This window comes from Mesoplodon bidens, assembly GCF_964165515.1.
Source record: "Mesoplodon bidens genome assembly, chromosome: 16".
In the NCBI taxonomy this organism is placed as follows: domain Eukaryota; kingdom Metazoa; phylum Chordata; class Mammalia; order Artiodactyla; family Ziphiidae; genus Mesoplodon; species Mesoplodon bidens.
In genome coordinates, this window is record NC_138173.1 from 59,648,701 (window position 1) to 59,672,558 (window position 23,858).

Here is a 23,858-nt window from a genome sequence, read left to right on the forward strand (position 1 = left end):
CACCTCTCCCCTAACTACCTCACATGGCTGTTTGCAAAATCAAATGAGGTGAAGAGTATGGAAGTCATTTATAAGCCATAATGTGCTAATAAGCACATGGCTTTATTATCATGTAGAACCCCATGGCGACTCAGACACAGAGAAAACTGCATATTCGAGAATTACCACCCAGAGCCTTTCTCTCACAGGCAACATAATTCCTTCTTGGCTGTTGTTGATGGTTTTTGCTTCTGCTTTGGCCCCTCTTCTCTCTGATCCTCAAACAGTTTGAGTAACCTGGAATCCAGATAAGTGTGGGTCTAGGTACATAAGGTTATATGTACTAAAGCCTTGTTAAATACAAAGAAACATACACCAGGTGTATTCAGCGACCACAGCGGTACACAAGTAGCCTGAAAATTTAACTGTAAGTGTATCGAGTACCTGCAAGGGTCACTATGTTAAGAAAGGGAAAATGTAAACCTATTGAATAAGCCAATACCTAGATTTCCAGGAACTTTTCTCACTAGCTGTGTCTGACTGTTGAGTCTGTGAAGATTTTCCTGAAGGTGATATCAGGAATAGCATTTTATTATGTAGCCCTGATAAACCTCTTTTGCTTTCTTCATAGTCATAAGTGAAATACAGATTATCAGGCTTTTTGAGTTTCTCCCAGGGTTTCCTTTTACTTGCATTCTGTTAGTCATGAAAAAAAAATCATAATAGCAAGTGTATTAGGGGTCCCCACGGAGTGCAAAAGGTGACCTAAAGATTTGGATGGAAGTGTATTGAGTATTTATAAGGGACAGTTAACCTCCCAAGATGCTTCTTTTTGAGAGGTTGGATGTTTCTCAACAGCCTTTCATGACCTTTTTTTGTCATGAAAGTCCATGACCTTTTTTTGTCCCCTAATATTTGTGTGTGTGTGTTTGCATCACGGCACCTGTGACTCTCAGTATTCCCTTTTTTTATGCCTGTGCTTTGTCACCTTTTCCCCACAGCAGAGCTGCTTCTGGCCCTTGGCGTCACAGAACTTGAGTGAACGCAGGACCTTCAGATTTGCTTCCTTGTCCTTGGGGCTGCCAGGCACTGTGGCCATCTCCCCACTTTCCTCCTCTCTGGGGGTCTAGCTCCTCCGCCGAGCTGCCCGTGGACTCCTGGAGGGCCCCAGCCACTGGCCTGAGCTGTACCTGCCCAGACCCACCTGGATCCTGACAGCAGACAGACCCTGAGCTAAAGCCAGACCCCTGCTGTATACTCATTCTGTGGAGAATGGCGTGGGCTCTTCCTGAAGGAAGAATTACTTAACATTTCTTTTCCCGGGGAAACCAAACACCCACAGATGGTCCAAGTACTCCTTCATATTAATGGAAAGGCAATGGAGAAACACTTTGAAGTACTGCCCAGTAAGAGCAACCAGAGTGGCTCTACAGCCACCAAAGGGCCCAAGACTAGAGACTCAATTTTATATTCTGTTCTGTGGTCAAATTTCTCCATGTCCAGCTGAAAACAAACATGAAAACCCAGACTCTTATACTGAGTATCATTTACCATTAGCCTTGTCCTAGACACTTGGGAAATACGAAAGAAGGAGATAGTTCTTTCCTCATACAATTTGTACTATAGTTGGAGAAAGAGAATTAATGCAAATAAGAGTAAAGTAATACAAAATAATATATGGGTAAACATGGGCATTTGTAGAAAATATATCATAGAGGTGTCAGGAAACCACATCATATCTGGTTGGTTGTGAGAAGACATGGAAGAAGGTTGAGTTAAGCTAGACTTTAACAGATGGATAGGAAAAGAGGCGGAGTATATACTGAAAAGGGAAGAGCGTAAGTCTAGGGACAGGCAGAAAAGAAGGTGATGCATTTGCTAAAACAGAGGAAATAGAGGAAAAGGAAAACAATGTTGGATAGATTCAGTTTTAACTGAATTTGGAGTATTATGGAGACTTTGGTGTGTGTGTGTGTGTCCTATACACAGAGGACACAGCATTTTCATTTTGAAGAAACAACACCTGTTTCAGTTATAGAAACTAACCCACCACTCTGAGCAGTTGTTTAAGCTATGCCTGGTATGCAGTTGGAGCTCAATAAATGAATATTGGTTGAGAAATCTTTCACAAGCCCCTTAGCTGAAAGCAGCCTCCACTATAGCCACGGATGTCCCCGATAACACTTTTGAGGACTCTTGGAATATTTTTAACCCCGAAGAAACCTTTTCTATTCCCTGTTATAGACCCACACACCCAAAGCCTGTAGCACTTGGGCAGCTTCAGCATCTGTCCTGTGAGCTGAAAATAGATGATGGTAACCCTAGACGGTGTTTGGACAGCATGCTTAGCACAGGATTTGCTCTGATATGTTCATCCTTGCTTGGAAGCCCGAAGGAAATGAAATTTGCTCTTTCGTGCTCCCTGGCCTGTGGTTAGTGGCTGATCTTTTTAGTACAAAATGTGCCCCAAATGACCTGTTCTATTTTGATCTAGTAAGTGAGGATTTACCCTGGAGGCTCTTTGGAATGTCCATAAAAAAACAGAGAAGTTAGGGGCTTCCCTGGTGGCCCGGTGGTTGAGAGTCCGCCTGCCGATGCAGGGGACACGGGTTCGTGCCCCGGTCCAGGAGGATCCCACATGCCGCGGAGCGGCTGGGCCCGTGAGCCATGGCTGCTGAGCCTGCGCGTCCGGAGCCTGTGCTCCACAACGGGAGAGGCCACGACAGTGAGAGGCCCACCTACCCCCAAAAAATAAAATTAAAAAAAAAAATTAAAACAGAGAAGTTAGAGCTGAAAGAGAGTTTAGATAAATGTGGTTGGCTTCTCATATTCCGGATTAGGAAATTGAGGTCCTAAGTCGTAAGGGCCCTCCTCCAGGTCATGCTTCCTAGACAGAGACTGTGCACTATGGTTCAGGTAGCCTGACTTCTCCCAGAGTCAGCACAGCACCTGGCTTCTGTGGGTCCACCTGCGCTGGGACGAGGGTGAAGCCCGCTTTCCGAACCCAGCTTCTGCGTCGGGCATCATTCCCCACCGGCGGGACCAGCTCTTTCCTCTTCTTCCTTTGAAATCGTGCACCTTCCTGTTTTAAAACTCCCTTCCAATCAAAACGGGAACAGAGTCAATACTGTCATTTATCCTTGCTGCTTAGCTGATTACATTTCATGTGCGTGAGCTTGTCACTTGTTCCTCGGCCAAAGACCCGTCTTGAAAAAAAAAAAAAGACTTTCATACCTTATTATTGGGTGGGAGATTGTGCTCATTCTCAAAGGGGAACAAGCATCAGTGAGCAGGTGGGGAGACCCAGTTAAAGCAAGGAGGGACCCTAAAGATCACATGGTAAGGCTGGCCCCGGAGTTAGTTCACTTGTCAGCCTTTTAAGGTTTTGACACGGGTGAGCCCATAGATTCACAGGTTCCTGATTCCCCAGGGAAGGCACTCCAGGGCCTGGAAATATACCCCTTGAAAGTAGGTCCTACCTTGACCACACCCTGCCCCCCTGTCCCCCCAGATCTGCTTTATTAGTGCTCGGCTCATAGGCCACTCTCCTCCCTGCCTCCTCCCATCACCCTTTTCTTCTTTTTAGCCCATAGCACAGTGTTGGTTCTGTTTCACTCCAACCCAGTGGTTCACAAAGTGTGCTCCCAAATGAGCAGCCTCGGCATCACCTGGGCTTTCGTTAGAAATGCTGATTCTTGGACTGACCTCCAGACCTACTAAGTTAGAAACTTTGGAGGTGAGGCCCAACCTTCTGGTTCAGCAAGGCCTCCAGGTGATCTTAATGCAGGTTGTCCTTGGCATCCCTGCTCTCACCTTCTCTAACTTGAATCTCTGCCTCAGTCTGCACATCACCTGGCTTGTATTTTTCACATTCCACTGGGGGCGGGGAGTTGAGGACGTAAACTGAGCAATATTTTAGTTATTATCTCATGATCTTTTTTCTTTTTTTCTTTTTGAGGTACACAGGCCTCTCACTGTTGTGGCCTCTCCCATTGCGGAGCACAGGCTCCGGACGCGCAGGCTCAGTGGCCATGGCTCACAGGCCCAGCTGCTCCATGACATGTGGGATCTTCCCAGACCGGGGCACGAACCCACGTCCCCTGCATCGGCTGGCGGACTCTCAACCACTGCACCACCAGGGAAGCCCTCTCATGATCTTTTATACTTAATTTTTCTGTGTATTATTCTTTCTCTAAAATTGGCTCTGAGGGACTTCCCTGGCGGTCCAATGGTTAAGACTTCACCTTCCAATGCATGGGGTGTGGGTTCCATCCCTGGTCGGGGAGCTAAGATCCTACATGCCTTGTGGTCAAAAAACCAAAACATAAAACAGAAACAATATTGTAACAAATTCAATAAAGACTTTAAAAATGGTCCACATCAAAAAAACTTAAAGTAAAAAATAAAATAAAATTGTCTCTGAGACTTTTTTTTCTCAGTAAAGAAGTTTGCAGTTTCTAACATTAAATATTTTGTTGGAATGCGGTGTCTTTTTTAAGAGTGCCATGTGGCCTGGGTGTTAACCAAAGATGACTCGCAAGGCTATTGCAGACAGGGTCCAGGCCAGCTCTTTCATCAGTGATAAAAGTACTCCTTGGGCTTCCCTGGTGGCGCAGTGGTTGGGGGTCCGCCTGCCGATGCAGGGGACACGGGTTCGTGCCCCGGTCCGGGAAGATCCCACATGCCGCCGAGCGGCTGGGCCTGTGAGCCATGGCCGCTGAGCCTGCGCGTCCGGAGCCTGTGCTCCGCAACGGGAGAGGCCACAACAGTGAGAGGCCCACGTACCAAAAAATAAAAATAAAAAAGTATTCCTTGATAAAGTGCTAGATTAGCAGCAGCCTGTTTCCAGGCTGTCCTGCAGTGGAGTTCAACAGATCAGGTCAGAGTCAGGAGGCCAAGGTTGAAGTTCCAGCTAGGAAAACATAGGCAGGTTACCTAATTTCTCTGTTTCCCCATCTGTAAAATGGTGATGTTGGGGAGGGCTTGAACTAGATGGCTGGAAGGTTCTTTCCAGTTAAAACAATTCAGTGATTTTAGTTATCAGTTTGGTTGACACTTCAGAAGAGGTGGGATTGGTTCTAGCAAACCCCACAGGAAGCAAAACCTTGGTGTGTTTTCAGGGAGTGACTGAACACTCTCTCACCTTTGGTTCTCTCTGTCTTTACCCAAGAAGAAGGTACTTAACAAAGAAGAACAGCCACATCTCTCCAGTAGTTGCTAACCCCCGCTGATTGTTCTGAGATGCACTCCCAGAGACATTAAGGAAATTTAGTGCAAAGTTCTGCATCCATACTGGAAAACAATGGTCAGCAACTGAGGACTGCATTTGTTCTAAAAAGCAACTGAAATGCATATTTAGTGGCATCTTGATGGTACTTCTGGCAAAATCTGACAATTATATATTATATAATAATAATAATAATAATAATAGCAGTAAGAGTTGACATTTATCAAGAGCCTACTATGTGCCAAGCACTTTACATAGTCTCTCATCTAATCCTCACAGTATGAGACATACATTACTATTCCCATTTTATAGATGAGAAAGTTGAGGCACTGAGAAGTTGAATGCTTTGTCCAAAGTTATACAGTGAGTAATGGATGTTGCTTGGATTTGAACCCCAGTCAGTCTGGTTTCACAGCTTGGCTATTAGTGAATGATGAATAGCCAATGAGGAGGGCAGGGAGGGAATTTGCTAACTAATGCAACTATAGCTTAACTACAGCTTTCAGGGAGGAGTCTCTATTCCTCCCTGAAAGCTATACTTTCTTATTCCCCACTTGCTGCCACCTGAATAGTACCATTTATTGGCCCTGTGCTGGATCTTGGAGAACAGGGGTAAGGGAGGGACATAAAGTTTGCCCCAGTTTAAGAACTACTATTCTAAGTGAAGAGGAAACCTCTTTGTTTCGGGAAGAAGGAGTCAGGATGCAGCATCCTCTCATTACAGAGGGGTACGATGGGGCCAGGGGACCAGAACCAGAAGCGGCCCCCGAGCAGTACGAGTGCTGCCTGGTCCTTTACCAAGACAGCAAGGCTCGGTTGACTCAGTAACCAGTACTGGTCCTGTGAGTCACTCTGTGTCCTCAGTGTGTTCCACGAACCTTTCTGGGCTTGTTTCTTCACCTGTAAAATGGCAGTTAGAGGCCTGATTCTGCTAGATACAGTACGTAAACAAATAATGACCTGTTTGGAAAAAAATCTGGGCGCTTCTTGGGAAGGCGCTTTGTAAGCGGGACGAGCACCTTTCTTCTGACTCATCAGAGGGAGAGATCCGAGCTGGAGGTCGATGCTACTGTTCTTTATTCCTTGGAAATGGACACCTCCTAGAAAAAAGCACACGTGGAGGAAAAAATCAGTGAACATCTCAGGTCTAATGACATAAGGAAGGCTGACTTAGGGACCTTCCTGTCTTGACCCTGTATTTACATCTTATCTTAAGGATGAGATGATGGATTTTAAAGGGCCTCATGAGCTTTTATGCGCATGTCATTGAAAAGTGTTTGTTATATGTTCCACATGAACTGATGCTGACTCTCTGGGATGGTGTAACTTACCATGTCCATGTCCACCGCACCCCCCCCACCAGGAGTGTCATCTTAATTATACAACATTGGCTCAGTGCAAATATGAAGATGACGTGATGACTGCTCTTGTAGGCGCTTCTGTGATCCCCATCTGTATTTATGTGGTAGTATCAGTGTGATGTATAAATTGCATGCATTTTCACCTTACCATGGCACTTTAGCATAACTAGAATGTTTTCTCCTTCTTAGCCTATATGAGCATAAAATAGGCAGAAGACAGGTGCTTCTATTTAAAGTTTGATGGCATGGAAAGCTCTCTAAACATAGAAATCAGAAGATCTGGGTTCAAATCCTAACCCTACTCTTTATTAAAAATGTGAGTTGAGTACATCACTGTAATTTTTCTGAGCCTGCTTCCTTATCTGTCACATGAGTATGACAAGGCCTGCCTGATTGACTGGGATATTGTTAGGCTCAGTTCTGATAGAGTTCGGTTCTGTTCAGATGTAAAGTATTACTGTTATTATTTTTCCTAATGCTCCTTCATCATGATTTCAAATACAGCGCGTGATATATGAGACTTGGAATCAAGCATGCTTCCTTCCTGGGTGTGTTTACCATCTCAATTCATTGGGGTGACAAGACACACAGCGTACATGGGACTTTGCTTTGTACTGACTTGATGTGAGCCCTGGAAGGGCCCTGTGTAGAACTTATGACTCGGACTTTGTTCCTGATTCATAGAGCCATTGCTTACTACCCTCCTGAAAAGGAGTCTTACTAATGGAACATTTGACATTAAAACTATAGAAGGTGGTTACTGAAGCTTTCTGCATAGTGTGTGTGTGTGTGTGCGTGTGCGCGTGTGTGTGCGCGCACGCGCTCAGTCTGAGACCAATTCCTTCTGGCCCTCCAGAATCACATGTACTCTGGTTATATTAACCACTTCTGCACTCTCCTTCCTACCACTGCCTGTATTGTTCTGTTGTTCTCTTCAGGCTGAGAGAATTCAAGCATCTTCTTGAAGCAAAACTACTTGAAATGTCTATTACGATCCTTTCACTTAAAAGTATACATGTATAACCATACACATGGACATAATAGATTTTTGCAAGAATACATAAGCAACTATTCATACTGGGTTCCTTTGAAAAGTGGGGGTCAAGGAAAATTTCAAACCCATCCCAAAGTAATAAATACAATAGTGCAGCAAACTCCCATGCACCCATCTCCTAGCTTCAACAAGTATCAGTTCATCACCAGTTACCCAGCTTTGGATTATACTTATTTGAAGTTTTTTAATCTACCAGGAGCATGCATTAGTTTGATAATTTGAATTTTTAATTATAAAATAAATCCAAACAAAAAGGAAATGCAGTGTGTTAGGTTTCATTTGTTCCTATCTTTTTTCTCATCCTTTTAGATTCGGGGCCTTTCAAGGGTAGGTGATTTAGAGTGATTTTCTGTAAGTTCTCTGACCCCCAGGGACAGATATTGGCTGTTGCTGAACATCTGGAAGGGACAATAGCTTTGGTTTAAAGCACATCTATGTCAGTGCTGTTGCCCAAATCACAAGGCTCACACTGTCAGCCCCACTGTTCAGCATGCTGTGTTTTTTAATTAAACTGTTTACTTCAGCTGAGATTTATGACGCTGTTTTTAAATGAGAATGTGTGGTTTCTGTCCCCCTTTTGTTCCCTGAGTCCTGCAACCTGCTGCAGTTTTCTACCAGCTGTTTTTTGAAAAACAATTTCTGCATTTCTTTTCCTATGGACAGTAATTTCTTAAGGATTATTAACACCCTGCACTCAGTAGTGTTTGTTCTCCTAGGGCTGGAAGAGGAAATTGTCGGATGCAATTTCAGCAGCTGGTTCGCTGGCCATGAATAGAATATTACAGAATCACCTTGACTCTAAAGCCTGTGAACCAGCTGTCTGGAATGAATGATGGGAAGGTGGTTTTCGTACTTAAATTCCTTAGCCAGTGGTGTCGAAAATGTAGCTAAAACAGAGGTGATTATTTTTCCCAGGGGTTCAATGTGGATCGATTTGCAATATGCTATTCAGAAGACTCTTCTGCCATATGCACCTCAAGGCTGAGGACATGGCATGCACTACCTGATTTTTCAGATCAATGAGTATCTATCCCCTACTATGTGCTAAGCACTAGAATTGCAAAATCAGATAAGCAACTCTCCCTTAGCATCCTTCGCTTCGTCTAGTTGTAATACAGTGGGATGAATTCTTTACTAGTGGCTGTAAAATAGCCACTAGTATTTTAGACAGCAGAGGGGTGAAGGTTGTTTTCTGCCTTTGGAAGGCTGAGAAAATGTTCACGAGCAGGTACCTTTTAAGCTGAAGAGCAAGTAGAATTTTTTTCTAATTATTGCAGGAGGAGGGAGCATTCTAAGCAGAGGGGTCTCTGCCTTGAGCAGGGGCATGGAGGGTGATGGAGAAGAATCCAGGACATCCAGACTATGAGACAGGCACGCTTGTGATTGGAGGTGAGAGAGGGCGAGGAAGCTTGGGAGGCGGGCTGGGGTCAAGGTGAAGGCCTCCCTAGAGCCTGGGTAGGTGAAGTTATTTTGGATACAAGTAGTCAAGGCTTTTACAGCCACCTGAAAGGATTGGTCCTGTTCTGATTATTATTAGAGTGTATGTAGCTTGGAAGAAGAACTGGAAAACTCTAATGAACCAAGGCGTTCCAGTGTCAGGTGTCTCTTGCTGTCTCCCATTTGTGGCTTCAGGGCTCTTTCTCCTGCCCTCTGGCTTCCTGGAGCTGGCCTGCCTCACCCCCGCCCTCCTTCCTGGTTGCCCAGTTTCCTCAGTGTCTTGTAATACTGAGGATTTTTCACCTGTGTTCTAAAAACTCCATGTAGATGGTCTGGGGGATGTGGAGGGTATACATGGGAGAACCAAATGGGAAAACCAGGAAACATCCTGGACCTGGGAGCCCTACCCGCTTTTAGCCAGGGCACTCCTCATTGCTCTGTTTTCTACATTGACTCCTAGGTAAGTTCCACTTGAAGAAAGTGTCCCAGCACAAATAGGGTTTGAAAACTTCAGCTCTAGTTTAAATCTTGGATGGAGCCATTCTGCTAGGCTTAGCTAATTACTGTCACTTGAGTTGGGTAGAAACTTGTGGCCTTGGTGCCCTCATTGAGCTGCTGGTGGGTGTGTGCAGGGGCCTCTTTAAGTCAAGGGCTCTTCCAGGCAGGTGCCGCCCTGTGCAAAGAAAACAGGCATGGGGTGTTTGAACCCTGCCTGGTGTGGATAAGGTGTGGAAGGCAGTTTTGAATCGAAGGGGCTGTTGAGCATGGCAGACAAGGTGACTGACTGACGTGTCCAGACAACACACTATGTTTAAAAGTATGGCTTTCAGCCCCGGTTCAGTATCTTACAGAGTCTTTCTAGAGAATGCTATTCCATGAGAGGCTCAACTATACGCAAAATTTCTGTTTTTCCACAAGACTTTGAAATATTGCCTATCCTTCTTGGTGATCTCCATGCATATTAGTGTATTAAATATTGTGGAAATTTGTAAGCAGTAACTTGAGTTCAACTAAACGGAAATGCTTTTTTTTAAAAAAAAACACATATACATAGGAATTCCCCGGTGGTACAGTGGTTAGGACTCCACGCTTTCACTGCTGAGTCCCTGGTCGGGAAACTAAGATCCCACAGCCACACAGCGCAGCCAAAACAAGCAAACAAACAAACAAACCACATTTACATCCACACAACAGGGAATAAAACTTTGGAAATTGATTGCCCTAGAAGTGAAAGCATATAAATAGTTATTTTACAAAAGATGAATTCCATGATATTAGATGTTTACTCACTTGTGGGGTGGGAACTCCCCCTTTTTTAGTGAGAAGCCTCCCTACCTTTTAGAAAGGGGTGTCATTTCTCTTAGTCCCCCTGTATATTTATTTGTTCACCAAATATTTATTAAGTACCCACAGTGCTAGGCAAAACACTTGGTTATTTAGAGTATGAAAATTCTTACCTCTTTATTGGGATAGCTTTTCTGGAATATATAATTTTTAATGCTCATTTTTAGAATTTTGTGTCTCTGACTATCAAAGAAAAACAGATGGTAGCACAGTTACTGAACATTTTTAACCCCTGGTAGCATGTCTAAAAAGATCAAGTTCTATGCTATCTCCCAGATTCAAAGTTATTTCCCCTCCATCATATTTCTGCTCAGTTTTCTAAACACGGAAATATACCAGGTCCTTGTGGGGCTGCAGGGGTAGTGACCAGTGCTTCTTCTTACTGTGCAGGGCGGGAATCAGAGGGAATCAAGTATGCTTAAGAATTAGCACCACGCTCAGGGTTGACAGGATAGTAACTGAAAGGTTCTATTCTGTAGTAAAGTTAAACATTACCTAATACATTTTTTTTAAGTTGGAAAATTTACAGGAGCTGAAACTTGTCTCTTGGCTCATAACATATTCCTCCTCCACCAAATTATATGGTAGCTTATTCCACATTTCAATTTCTAAATAAATTGGTCTTCATTATTCGTAGATTCCTGACAGACATCCCGTCTAAAAATTAATGTTTTGCATTCTGCCACTTTGAGCATGTTAAACAAATTACTCAGTGTCTTTGTCCCTGAATTAATTAGAGAGATTCATGTGATGACTTTAGCACACCGATGTGAATGTGTTTTTTTTTTCTTTTTTTTTTTTTATTAGGGCTCATTTATTTTCTATTAATAATTACAACTCTACTTTGGTATCATTTGTGGCTTTAATATTACCAGCCTCGGGGAATTGTCATGAGGGTTAATGCCAATAAAGCAGTCAAAACTGTGCCTGGCACATAGTAAGGGCTCAAATGCTATCTTTATTATTTATTTATTTATTTATTTTTTTTGCGGTACGTGAGCCTCTCCCTGTTGTGGCCTCTCCCGTTGCGGAGCACAGGCTCCGGACGCGCAGGCTCAGTAGTTGTGGCTCACGGGCCCAGCCGCTCCGTGGCATGTGGGATCCTCCCGGACCGGGGCACGAACCCGTGTCCCCTGCATCGGCAGGCGGACTCTCAACCACTGCGCCACCAGGGAAGCCCTGTCCAACAGCTTTTATCCATCTCTTCTGGATTCTTCAGTTATCCCTTCCTAGGGAGAGGCAACATGATGTGGCAGTTGGAAAGCCCGACTCTAAAGTGAGCCCATCGGGGTTCAAATCTCACTTTCACTATTTGTTAGCTGTGTGACAAGTCACCTAATCTCTCTGAATCCTCAGTTCTCTTTGCTGTTAAAAAAAAAAATGGAGATAGTAATAATGACTTCTGATGAGGTTGTTTTGAGCATTAAGTAATAATGACTTCTGATGAGGTTGTTTTGAGCATTAGGTGATTTAATCCATGTAAAGAGCCTCACAAAAGGATTAGCTGTTGCCCCTAGGAAAACAAGGCCAGCAAGGGCAAGGATCTTGCCCATTTTCCAATGTATGTCTCTAATGCTTGCAAGTGTCTGATGGGCAGGTGGTAGACACTCATTCGTATTTGTTATGTGACTGAATGAATTCAAATATGGTGGATCCTGAGCAGTCTGTGATGAAGAGGAAGTACCTCATTTCAGCAAGTTTCTAGAGTCTTGTTTGTTAGTTGGTTGAAACCATAAGCCCACTAGTGGAGACAGAGTAGGGGTGAGAAAGCTTTTCTCAGTCTCCTGAGTGACAGGAGAGTTCTAGGTTGTCCGTGGTTGGGTTTCCCTCCCCTTTACCTGTATCATCTCTAGGTCTGTGGGTGGAATCACTTCCTGGGGCCTCTGGGCTCTGACAGTGTGGAAATCACCCACTGACATAAAGGTATTGGGACGGCACTCTGATGCATCGCAGGCTTCCATTTTGTCCTGTTCTCTGGGATTGGCTTAATGATAATGTGTTGTCAAAATTCCTCAACTGATTGCCAAATTTTCTTTCCAGGCTCAGGCTGCATGAAGAAAAGGTTATTAAAGATAGGCGACATCATCTCAAAACCTACCCAAACTGTTTTGTTGCGAAAGAACTGATTGACTGGCTGATTGAACACAAAGAGGCTTCTGACAGAGAGACGGCAATTAAACTCATGCAGAAATTAGCAGACCGGGGCATTATCCATCACGGTGAGTGAGGTGGCGACTGTCAAGGTAACTCGAGACGAAACAAAGGACTGGATCTTCTGTTTCAGATGTGAACCCACCCATTTAAGAAATAAACATCTTACTTTGTCTCTTGTATACCTCTCCCCAATTACATTCCCTTCCTTCTTCCAAGACGCATTTGGCTTTATTTCCTTGGACTTCTTTATATTTTTTCCTTTCTGTAGATGCATCTCTTAACAATGTAACATATTGTTTTAAATGTTTTAAGTCATTATAGAGAGGCATGCTTATTCTTGTGCAGCTTGATCCATTTGCTGTTTGTTGGATTCACTCATGTTGATAGTGTATCTTGTTTGCTCATTTTCGCTGCAGTGCGTGCCATCACACCTTTATCCGTTCTACTCACAGACATTTAAGTTGTTTCCAAGTTTTTGCTGTTACTCTCAGTGGTTCAGTGAACATTCACGAACGTGTCTCCTTGAAATCTCTAATCCTGGCCAAGACCTTCGCATGCTGTTATTCTCTTGGGCTGGAATGCCCTCCGTCTGCATTTCTGCTTGTTTTCTACTCATTCTCCAGGTCTCCACTTACATTCAAACTCTTCAGAGACGTGTACATTTCCCAAAGCTGGGGTGCTGGGTGCTCCTTTAGGTTCCCACTGAATATCTCCTCAGCTCTTTCATAGCCTGATCACGCCATATTTTAATTACATGTCGACATTTCCTTGAATCTCGCTAGATTTCACATTCTTCGAGGCTGATGCCTACCCCAATATCATGCTCAAGAAGAGTTTGTAGAAAGAATGATGAATTGAATTTTGTGACTCTTTTAACAGATGATGATGATGATAGCTAATAAAACTGAGCACTTTTCTGTGCCAGGTACTGTGCTAAATAGTTTACTGTGTATTACATCGTAGAGTCATGTGCTTGAGAAATTAGGTAATAAAACAAATCTTAATTAGCATCTTCCTTCATTTGAGTAATTAAATAAGAGGGTTTTTTTTTTTTCTTATTTGCCTCTCTGTGTATATTGTCTTTCAGTGTGTGATGAGCATAAGGAATTCAAGGATGTCAAACTCTTCTATCGCTTTAGAAAGGATGATGGCACCTTCCCACTGGACAACGAAGTGAAGGCCTTCATGAGAGGACAGAGGCTGTATGAGAAGTATGTGCTGTAGTCTTGTAGAGAGAAGCAGGACTATTTCAGTCTTTTATCATTTTGACTTCAGCCTGGCTCTTCCATGTGGAATGGTTACATAACTGTGCCTTTTAATATGAGAAAACTCTATCACTCACTTGCTTTTCTCTTTACCAGAAATTAAGTTGATTTCATAAGATTCTTAATAAAGAATTTATTTAAATAGTATTTCTACATTTAAGTCTATTTAACAAAACTCCAGAAGTGAAAACAAAAGGTTGGCACTTAATGTTTGCCATCAAGTGATGCAGTTGCCAGTTCTCTTTTAAGTATTTTAAGTATCTTCTAGTATATAACTTAGAAGTTTAATCTTTTAAATGGCTAGAGAAGCAGTGTCAAGTACAGGGGAAGTTCAGGTTCAGGTCAAGAGATGAATAGTGAGAGAACTTCAGATAGCAGGGTGGTGGAAGAGGAATAATCTCTCGGCTCTTTGTAACAGATGAATATACTGTGGCCCAGGAGTATTTTGGTTAGTGGACATTGAATCTCCCAGTTGGTTTGTCTCTGAGCTGATCTGCTGTTTCCGTGGTCCCTTTCTCACCCTACCTTCCTTGTTGTTTTTAAGGGCAACCATTTGAGAAAGGAGTGCAGGGGCAGTGGCACCCTTTCCTTAACTCTGACTGCCTTTCAAAACATGTATTTATAACATAAAAGAGCCTACTCTATAAGTGGGATGGTGCGTGAGGGAGCTGCACCTGGGTGGTCGGATTAAGTAGCGGATGGTTAAGAGCCAGACAGGGTGTGAGTTCTAGCCCCGTTACCTTACCTTTGTAAACCTCAGTGTCCTCTTTTATGACATGGGAGTGGGTGATAGCCCCTCCCTCCTAGTTGTTTAGTGCTGTCCTGGGAATTAAAAGAATAAATTGTGTCAAGTACTTAAATAGTTGGTTCAGTAACTCTGCTATGTTGTCAGACCCCATGGAGGATAGCCATTTCAGATATTAATATGACACTGATGACTATCCTCGATTCTGTCTGTCCTGTGTTCTACCTCTGTGCCAGTTCTGTTCACTTCGGTTTCTGGAGCTGGCATTGGCCAACCAATTAATGCCCAATATGTACTAGCTCTCCCAGTTCTCTTATTCCTTGCTTTCTATATCAAAGTATAGAAAATCCCTCATCTCCCTGACTCACATGAATTTGAATGGAAGGGATCCATCAACACCTCCATTTGTTTGCTTGAGTATGTATGTATGTTTTGTTGCCGCTTTCATTTACTTTCTTAGTTCCTTTTGGAAAATTCTAGCGGATGTTAAGTATTTAAATTACTCTGATGGTCTCTTCAAACTATAAGAATTTATGTTGTCAAAAACATACATGTCATTTCCATGGAAGGAAGCCAGGGGATTCTGTAATACTCTTCTCTAGCTACAGATTATCTCTTGGGATCTGGGTAAACACTTCATGGGAGCAGGGATTAGCAATAATTGAAACGTCTGAAAGAGAACTATTCTTTTTTTTTTTTTTTAAAGATTTTTTGATGTGGTCCATTTTTAAAGTCTTTATTGAATTTGTTACAATATTGCTTCTGTTTTTTGTTTTGGTTTTTGGGCCCCCGGGGCATGTGGGATCTTAGCTCCCCGACCAGGGATCGAACCCACATCCCCTTGCATTGCAAGGTGAAGTCTTAACCGCTAGACCGCCAGGGAAGTCCCTAGAGAACTATTCTTACTAATGGGATGGATATGATAAGAAAAGTTGAAAAAAGTTGTTCATACCCTCTAGAAAATACTTACTCCAGCCCTACCTTCTGTTGCTTCTCCCCATACATCCTACGTGCCATTCACACTAAACTGTGTCTCTAGACCATCCAAGTCTCCTCTCTGCCTTCAGGGCATTTATTAATTCATTAATTATTCAACAAATATTTATTGAGCCCTCACCACCTGCCAGGCACAGTTATAGTTATATACTGGAAATGTGCCCTGGACCAGAGATAGACAAAACCTCCGCCTCATGGACCTTGCATTCTAGTATGTTGTTGTTGTTTGCTGCGCTGGGTCTTCCTTGCTGTGTGTGGGCTTTCTGTAGTTGCAACGAGCAGGGGCTACTCTTTGTTGTGGCGCACGGGCTTCTCTTCACTACGGCACACAGGCTTCTCTTCATTGCGGTGGCTTCTCTTGTTGCGGAGCGTGGGCTCTAGGCACACAGGCTTTAGTAGTTGCAGCATGTGGCCTCCGTAGTTGTGGCACACGGGCTTAGTTGCTCTGCGGCATGTGGGATCTTCCCAGACCAGGGATCGAACCCATGTCCCCTGCTTTGGCAGGCGGATTCTTAACCACTGTGCCACCAGGGAAGTCCTTGCATTCTAGTTGAAGAGGCAGACATTAAAGGGATAGCACGTGAAGAGGAATGTAGTTTAGTATGGGTGATTTTCAGTATAGAAGGAGAAATAGACTCACTGAAGGTGATGAGGTTATTTTAGACGGGGGGACAGGGAAGACGTCCCTGAAGAGGTGGCATTTGAATAAAGTGAGCCTTGTGTGTATGTGGTGGAACAGCGTCCAAGGCAGAGGACACAGCAAGGGTAAAAGCTTCGGGTGGGAATATGCTCTATGTAGTTTAGGACAGCAAGGAGGCCAGTGTGTCCAGAGGGCCAGAAGTAAGGGGGCGGGTAGGAGATGAGTTGGGACCAATTCGTGAAGGGCCCTTACCGCCATGATATCAAAAATGTTATTTTAAGTGTGATGGGAGGCCATCAGACAGTAAGGAGTGGTAAAGTGGTGATCTGATGTACATTTTGCATCTGCTGTTCCCTCTGTCTAGAAGACTCTTCCTGCCACACTCAGCCCTTTCTCTACCTCACTCTGACACTTCCTGGCTTCGTGTTCAATACCACCTTTTCTGAGAATCCTTCCGCGTCCCCTTAAGACTGAGTTAGGTGCTGCTACTGTGTGTTTACGCCATGAAAGAACTGTGTTAAACTTTCATCTCGTTTTGTTTACGGCATTAGACTAAGAAACTTAAGGGGAGAGACTGCTTTATCCTTCTTTGTATTTCTTATGGTTTCACGTGTTCCCAGCCAATTGTCGATGGTAAATATTTGCTGAAAAGGATGACTAAACTTTCTGATCCCTGGACGAGTTGATCTGTACTTTTGTTTTTTTGCTGTACTTTTTTTTTTTTTTGCTGTACTTTTCCTGTGTGCAGTGGCTTCCTAGTCATTAGTGTTCAGTGTCTCAATTCCAAGTAAAGTTATTTCTTCAAACTGCTTGTAAAATTAGCACTAGGAGAAGTAATTTAATAAGTACTTAACTTGCATGACCTAACTGCCACCTCGCAAATCTTGGCCCCTACTTTTGGTTGCTAGAACACGCATGGAACAAACTTAAGGGCCTTTGGAATTGATAGGTCAGTTTACCTGTTGGATCAATTTTGTTTGGTACATACACTTATCTGTTTTTTAATGCATTTTCCTTGTTTCTCTGGCCATTTTTTTCCATGAATCTCAGCATGTACTATTATTTTGTAAGTCTTGGATACTTAAAAAATAACATTAAGAAATGAATAGCTGATTTTGTTCATAGCTCATCTTTTCAAGGACTTTATTTATTTTAGAACTGACTTTTTTCCCCTTCTATTATTTTAGCTGGAACCCTTGTTTAGGATATCTCTAATATTAGTGAAAGAGAGTCTTACGAAAGATATATTCCTTTAGTTGTTTTCCTTTTAAGGTAATAACAATAGATAATATTTGTTGATTGCTACCTATATATCAGACATCCTGACTAATCTATTTTATTTAATCATCATAACAACCCCTAGTTAGATGCTTTCATTGTTCCCATTTTATGGATGAGAAAAAAGTTGCAAGGAGAGGTTCAGTGTCTTACCCAAGGTCACCTCATTCATTTAAAAAAAAAAAAAACAAACAGCTGGGATTTGAACCTAGAGCCCAAACTTATTGTTGCTAGGCTATTAATAAATCTCTTCTGTTGACTTCAATGGAGATTAAATGAATGAAACCAGTGTTTACTTCAAAAATGTAACATGGAGTTTGTGAATATCTGGGTATGAGATTTGCTATAAAAATTTACTGAAAATATTCCAGGATTTTAAAGTAGACTTTGGAAAAGGGGAGTAAAATGATCCTCCTTCATGGTAAATCTATGTGGTGTTCTGTAAATATGATAAAAAAAAACAGGGACTTTTATTTGTACATTAAGCTGCTCAAAACACTGCCATTAGATTATTTTATCTGAACCTCCTGAACAGAGTAATAATAGAGTAGTAAATAATAACCGTAATGATAATAGTGATAACATAGTAGATAATTATATAACATAGATGGGGCATTACGTTATTGTCCCAGAAGGAGGGGAATCTGGGATCCAGAGCAGTTAAGTCACTTCTGCGTCCTGGTGCTACAGTTCGAGGGGGACAGGAGATGCCTGAACCCAGGGTGACAGGTGTGCAGGCCGTGCTTTCCCCAGCCTCCCATCCAGCCCTGAGGGCCTGGTTCTATTGTCAGTATTTCCTTTTTGCTCTCCTCTGGCTTGTTTGTTCTGTGTTATTTATAGGCCTTTGTGAAACTTGGTGGTTTCTGGCTGGGGTTTTGCTGAGACATACTGATTTGGGGGCACCTTGGCTTTCTAACCCCTGGTGGTGTTTCTCAGTCTGCTATTTTGCAGGACAAATCTGCGTCTCAGGGCTAAAAGTCAGTGACTCTGTGTGTTGCCTTTTAGTGTCTACGTCACTTCCGTTACCTTAACTCAGAGGTACTCCAACGAATGCTAGTTAAGGGGCAGAAGCTGACTTTTTCAAGTTGTCCCAGTGTGAGGAGCATTGTAGGGGAGCTGGTGACATGAGGCCTCTCTCTCACAGCAAGTGGCAGAGCGTGTGGGTTTTGGAGTTGCACAGTCCTGGTCTTCAATCCCAGCCTCACAACTTGCTCACTCTGTGACCTTGAGTGGGCTTTGAACCTCTCTTACCTGTAGTCTTTTTTTTTTTTTTTTTTTTTTTTTTTGTGGTATGCGGGCCTCTCACTCTTGTGGCCTCTCCCGTTGTGGAGCACAGGCTCCGGACGCGCAGGCTCAGCGGCCACGGCTCATGGGCCCAGCCACTCTGCGGCATGTGGGATCTTCCCGGACTGGGGCACGAACCCGCGTTCCCTGCATCGGCAGGCGGACTCTCAACTACTGCGCCACCAGGGAAGCCCCTGACCTGTAGTCTTCAATGGAGATAAGTGGGGGACCCACTTGGAAAGGCTGTTGGAAGGATTAAATGAAATCCAGTCTGTACAGTGCTTGGCATAGAGTTGAGAGCCCACGAAATCTGAGCTGCTGCTATTAGACTGGTAAATCATAATATAAATAAATGACAGTTGTTTTTCTTGTTTTATGATAGTATTTTAAGATACAGCCTAGCATAGCAGTTAAGGACCCAGGAGCCAGGCTTCCTGGGTGTGAATCCTGGTTCTGTGCCTTGGCCTTCCCTCTCTTTGCCTCCATTTGCCCATGTAGTAAATGGAGATACTGATTGTATCAACCTCACGGACTTGTGGGGATTACATGGACTGATTAGTTTAAGCATGTGGGACGGGGCCTCCCCTAGAATAGGAGTCATGCCCTGCTGCCGGCTTGAGGGGAGTGTGAGAAAGAGGGTGTCTGCCCCTGGATCCGTGCCCACACTCTGTTGTTTTGAGGACTTCATCTAAGCCCACGCAGGGCACAAGGCGCTTTCATCAACAGGCTTCCTCAGACCTTCACTGTGGCCAGTTGTGGACTGAAGGTCCAGGGACCAAGGCACGGCATCTCCCCGGGTGGGCCTTCCAGCTCCCCCGTTAATTCTGCATGAGCACAGATACCCCCGACACACAGCACATGAACAGAACTCACATGCTCTCAAACAGTGCAGTTTTTAGTTTTCCAGTAAAAGCTCTGAAAGGACAAAAACCATCAGTGTCTTTAAGGAACAACATTGAATCTGTGTACGTTGCCTTCGGAAGGTAGAAGGTGTTTCGGTTGCATGTTCCAAAGTACAAAACTTGATTATCTTTGCATCAGTGGGCACAGCAGATCTCTTTAAGAAAAAAGTTGAACTCTGGATTACCGAGTGTTCTATATACTGATAAATAGAAGTAGCTATAAAAGAGAATATGAGTTTGGGGTGCAATTTGGACCATCCTTACTAAAACTAATAGTTGAAACGCACATTTTAAACTAACCTTGATTTCATCTTCAGACGTAGAGGAGACTTCTCAATTTTATTATTCATTTTTTTAATCTGTTTTTTTATTTTATATTGGGGTATAGTTGATTTACAATGTTGTGTTAGTTTCAGGTGTACAACAAAGTGATTCAGTTATACATATACATACATCCATTCTTCTTCAGATTCTTTTCCCATTTAGGTCACTACAGAATATTGAGTAGAGTTCCCTGTGCTATACAGTAGGTCCTTGTTGATTATCTATTTTGTATATAGTAGTGTGTATATGTTAATCCCAACCTCCTAATTTATCCCTTCCCCCCCGTGACTTCTCAATTTTAATTTAACACAGTCTTAATATGGAGTTCAATCCCTTCCAGGTCTGGTTCATAAGGGCATTAGTTTAGTTTTTCATCCAAAGGGTCTTAGTTTTCTTATTATCAGGAGTTTCTCTCTCCAGCCACCAGCAGTCTATTTCTTCTGCTTAGGAGTGTATACCTGGTTGAAGAATTAAAGTGCCTGTATACCATTAGATCTCTTTGAGTTCCCACTGCTTTCTTTATATTCTCTATTTCATAGAACTGAAGAGAAATATAAGGGGAGAACTATATACAAAGGGGAACAGCCCTTTTGTGTATTTTATCTTATCAGAGGTTTCTCTACCATATACCCCTGGGATCTTTTTCCTGTTCCCTCCCAGAGGCTGGCACAATAAATATTTGTTGAATGAACAAAGGATTCTACATGCTGTGATTGCTACAAGCTGCTGAGCTGGTACCATGAAAAAGCTAAAGAGAGCTTGCTTTTCATGGTAAGCGACAGGAGTCAGAGGTGTACTTTGTCTTGCCTTTTTAGAGTTTACAAAGCATCTTGTCCATTAACCTGCTTGATGCTCTGTACAACTCTGAGTTACACCCAGTAGGCACAATTAATCCCATTGCAGAGATGGGGCACCTGAGCTAGAAAGAGGCTTAATGGCTGGTGTAACCTGAAAACATGGAGCTGGAGTTTAAAAAAAAAAAAAAAAGCCTCCAAATTTTTGTCTCTTATTGCATTTGCAGTATAAAAGTGCTTTCCAAACCGGGATCCTGAGTTCTGCAAATTGATTCAAGTTTTATGTTCAAAGTATATCTTAATTATTTTGCAAACTGTAATAAAAATACTTTCTAATATGTTATATACAGCTTTTCACAGTTTGCTTGTGCTTCCTAGTTAATTAGTGGTTTCACGGAATCTTGGAGTAAATGTTTCCTTCTTGGATGATTTGAAGGGTGTCCTAAAATTGCAGTGCAAGTAGAATAAAAGTTATTACCTTTTGCGGGCTTCCCTGGTGGCACAATGGTTGAGAGTCCGCCTGCCGATGCAGGGGACACGGGTTCGTGCCCCGGTCCAGGAAGATGCCACATGCCGCGGAGCGGCTGGGCCCGTGAGCCATGGCCGCTGAACCTGCGCGTCCAGAGCCTGTGCTCCTCAACGGGAGAGGCCACAGCAGTGAGAGGCCCACGTACTGCAAAAACAACAACAACAACAAAAAAGTTGTTACCTTTTGCAACTATTTAGTCTGGGTGACAAGGCATGAGTTTTGATACTGTGTAACTCACGTTGAGAACTGTCATGAGTCTTGAGATTTTATCTTACTTGCAAGCTAACGGGTTTGCCTGCCACCATTTCATGGATGCAGGTAGGAGACCCCCAGGTTGGGGGACAAAGAACAATTTGTTGCTCTCGGCAGTGGCAGTAGCCAGAGCATCATCATTTTTTTGACAGTTCCTCCAAGGCTTAGTTCCCAAAGAACAGCACAATGAGGTGCAGATGACACCTGCCAGGGTTGGGTTACAGAAGAGGAGCCCCAGGCTCGAGGAACCTTTTGAAATGGTCTTCAAGCAAACCTGCTTTCTGACCCAGATGGAGGAAGTATCTTTATCTTCCAGGTCTGTTCATTATGCAGACATTCTTGAAAAGATGGTGAGAGGAGTTGAAGGGACAGTGGAGGAGGCCTGAAGATGCTGATGATATTGATGAAAGGAGCAATCACAGGACATTATTGGTGCTTATTAGATACCATGCCCTTTACATGTGTTTTCTTATTAAAGCCTCGTCCTACACCAATGAGATAAAAAATGTGATTCTCCCTTTGGCAAATAAGGAAATCGAGGCTAGAGTGGTAAAGGAACTTGCCTACCTTCACATAGCCAGAAATCAGCGGTGGGGTGTTGGGGGAGCATTTCAAACCCTGGTCTCCAGCTCCAGAGCACATAAGCCCGCATGTAACTCCTTTTCAGTCTGCAGCTTCTAATTCACAAAGTTTCTGCAGCTTCTATCCAAGGAGGCTGTAGCAGGAATGAATACCACTAAACAATATTAAACAATATGCAGCTTATAGATTTTTAAATGGGCCTGAAATGGACTTTGCGCTCCCAGTGCAGGAGGCACGGGTTCGATCCCTGGTCAGGGAACCAAGATCCCGCATGCCACGTGGTGTGGCCAAAAAATAAATAAATGAATAAATAAATGAACACATAAATAAATGGACCTGAAAAAAGTGTTCGTCTCCTGGTTTCTCCTAAGTCCTTGAGTCTGGTTTTGGAAATCACATCATTCTTTACTACTTCTTGGCAATGCCACACTTTCCCTCCATATAATAAATATATGGCAATAATATTAGAGCTTTGTTAACATACAGTACAGGCAGCAGGCCAGCTGTGCTTGTCAGAAGTCATCAGCCCTAGATTGTCATGTACAGATTTCTAGCTCTGGTTGATTATTCAGAAATGACTTGGTTTAGAGGTAGACACAAGTTGTTGCTTCAACAGCAGACGTGATTCCTCGACAGGGATTCATTGCCGGGCATTTCTGCCAAGTTTTCCTGATCTTGTGTAATTGCAGGGTGACGAACCAAGTCTCTGTAACATCGATTTTGCCAATCAGTCTCCGTAGTTAGTTTTCAACTTGGTAGAATGGAAAAACCATTTAAGATTTCTGCGGGTGGAGAAGCGTGTGTCAGAGTTCTTCTCCACTTATCAAGACATTCAACCTGTCTGAGTCTTGTTTTCATCCATAAAATTGGAAGAACAGACATAGCTCGCAAACTTGTCATGAAGACTAAATGAGATAAAGTTCAGCCGAGTCTCACCTCATACAGGACGTGTTGTGTTTCCAATATGTGAGGAAAAATGCACATCGTCGAAAGTATCCTCGTGTGACCCAGGTTGCATAAAAAAAAAAACAAAAAACACGTGCCTTTATATGCAAGAATTCGATTCTGCATGGTCAGATGCCCAGCCTGTACACAGGACATTTCTGTTTGTCCTCCAGATCATTCTCTACCCTTTTCCCACCTTTCGTGTGCCCCAGGAGGCTGACTTACATGGCCTGAGTCAACAGGCTCCATTGCCATTGGCTGGGTCAGTGGGAGGCACTAGCAGGAAGTAGGTAGAAGGGAGGAGATAAGGTCAGAGTACTTATTTTTCTGCTTACTGCCTGCTATTGAAGGCCACAGGTCCCATCAGGCAGCCCTCTTCTTAACATCTATCCCCTTTAGGCTCTGGAAACTGCCCTCTCTCCATAATCCTGAGGCCTGGAGTTGTTAATGATCACAGCCTGCTAGTCTGGACCTTTGCCATCTCCTTTAGTTTCCCTTAACCCTGCCCATAGCTTTAGTAGTTCTTTTATGCTAGACTACCTCTTATTAGCCCACTTGTACATTTTTGTAGTTTCCTGCTAGGGGACCCTGACTGACAGAGCCTGTGAGACCCACCTGGGATCTGAAATGAGTTGTCTCCTATCTCCATGAATGGACAGGCATGAGGAATTGCCCACACTCTACCAATGGAAAAGTCACTTGCTCTTTCTGTTTTTTTCTGAGTGTGTACCATGCATGATGTGATGGTTGGAATTAGCACAGGATA

The 23,858-nt window shown here is 43.3% G+C and overlaps 1 protein-coding gene across 2 annotated transcripts in view; it reads left to right on the top strand.

Moving 5' to 3' along the window:
• The window catches only part of DEPTOR (DEP domain containing MTOR interacting protein), a 203,252-nt gene that overhangs the window by 25,895 nt on the left and 153,499 nt on the right, over positions 1-23,858 (top strand). For both annotated transcript variants that reach the window (XM_081214281.1, XM_081214280.1), the window contains exons 2-3: positions 12,443-12,621; positions 13,644-13,767. In XM_081214281.1, the coding sequence (XP_081070407.1) occupies positions 12,443-12,621; positions 13,644-13,767 (303 nt within the window). The remainder of the gene's footprint in view (positions 1-12,442; positions 12,622-13,643; positions 13,768-23,858) is intronic.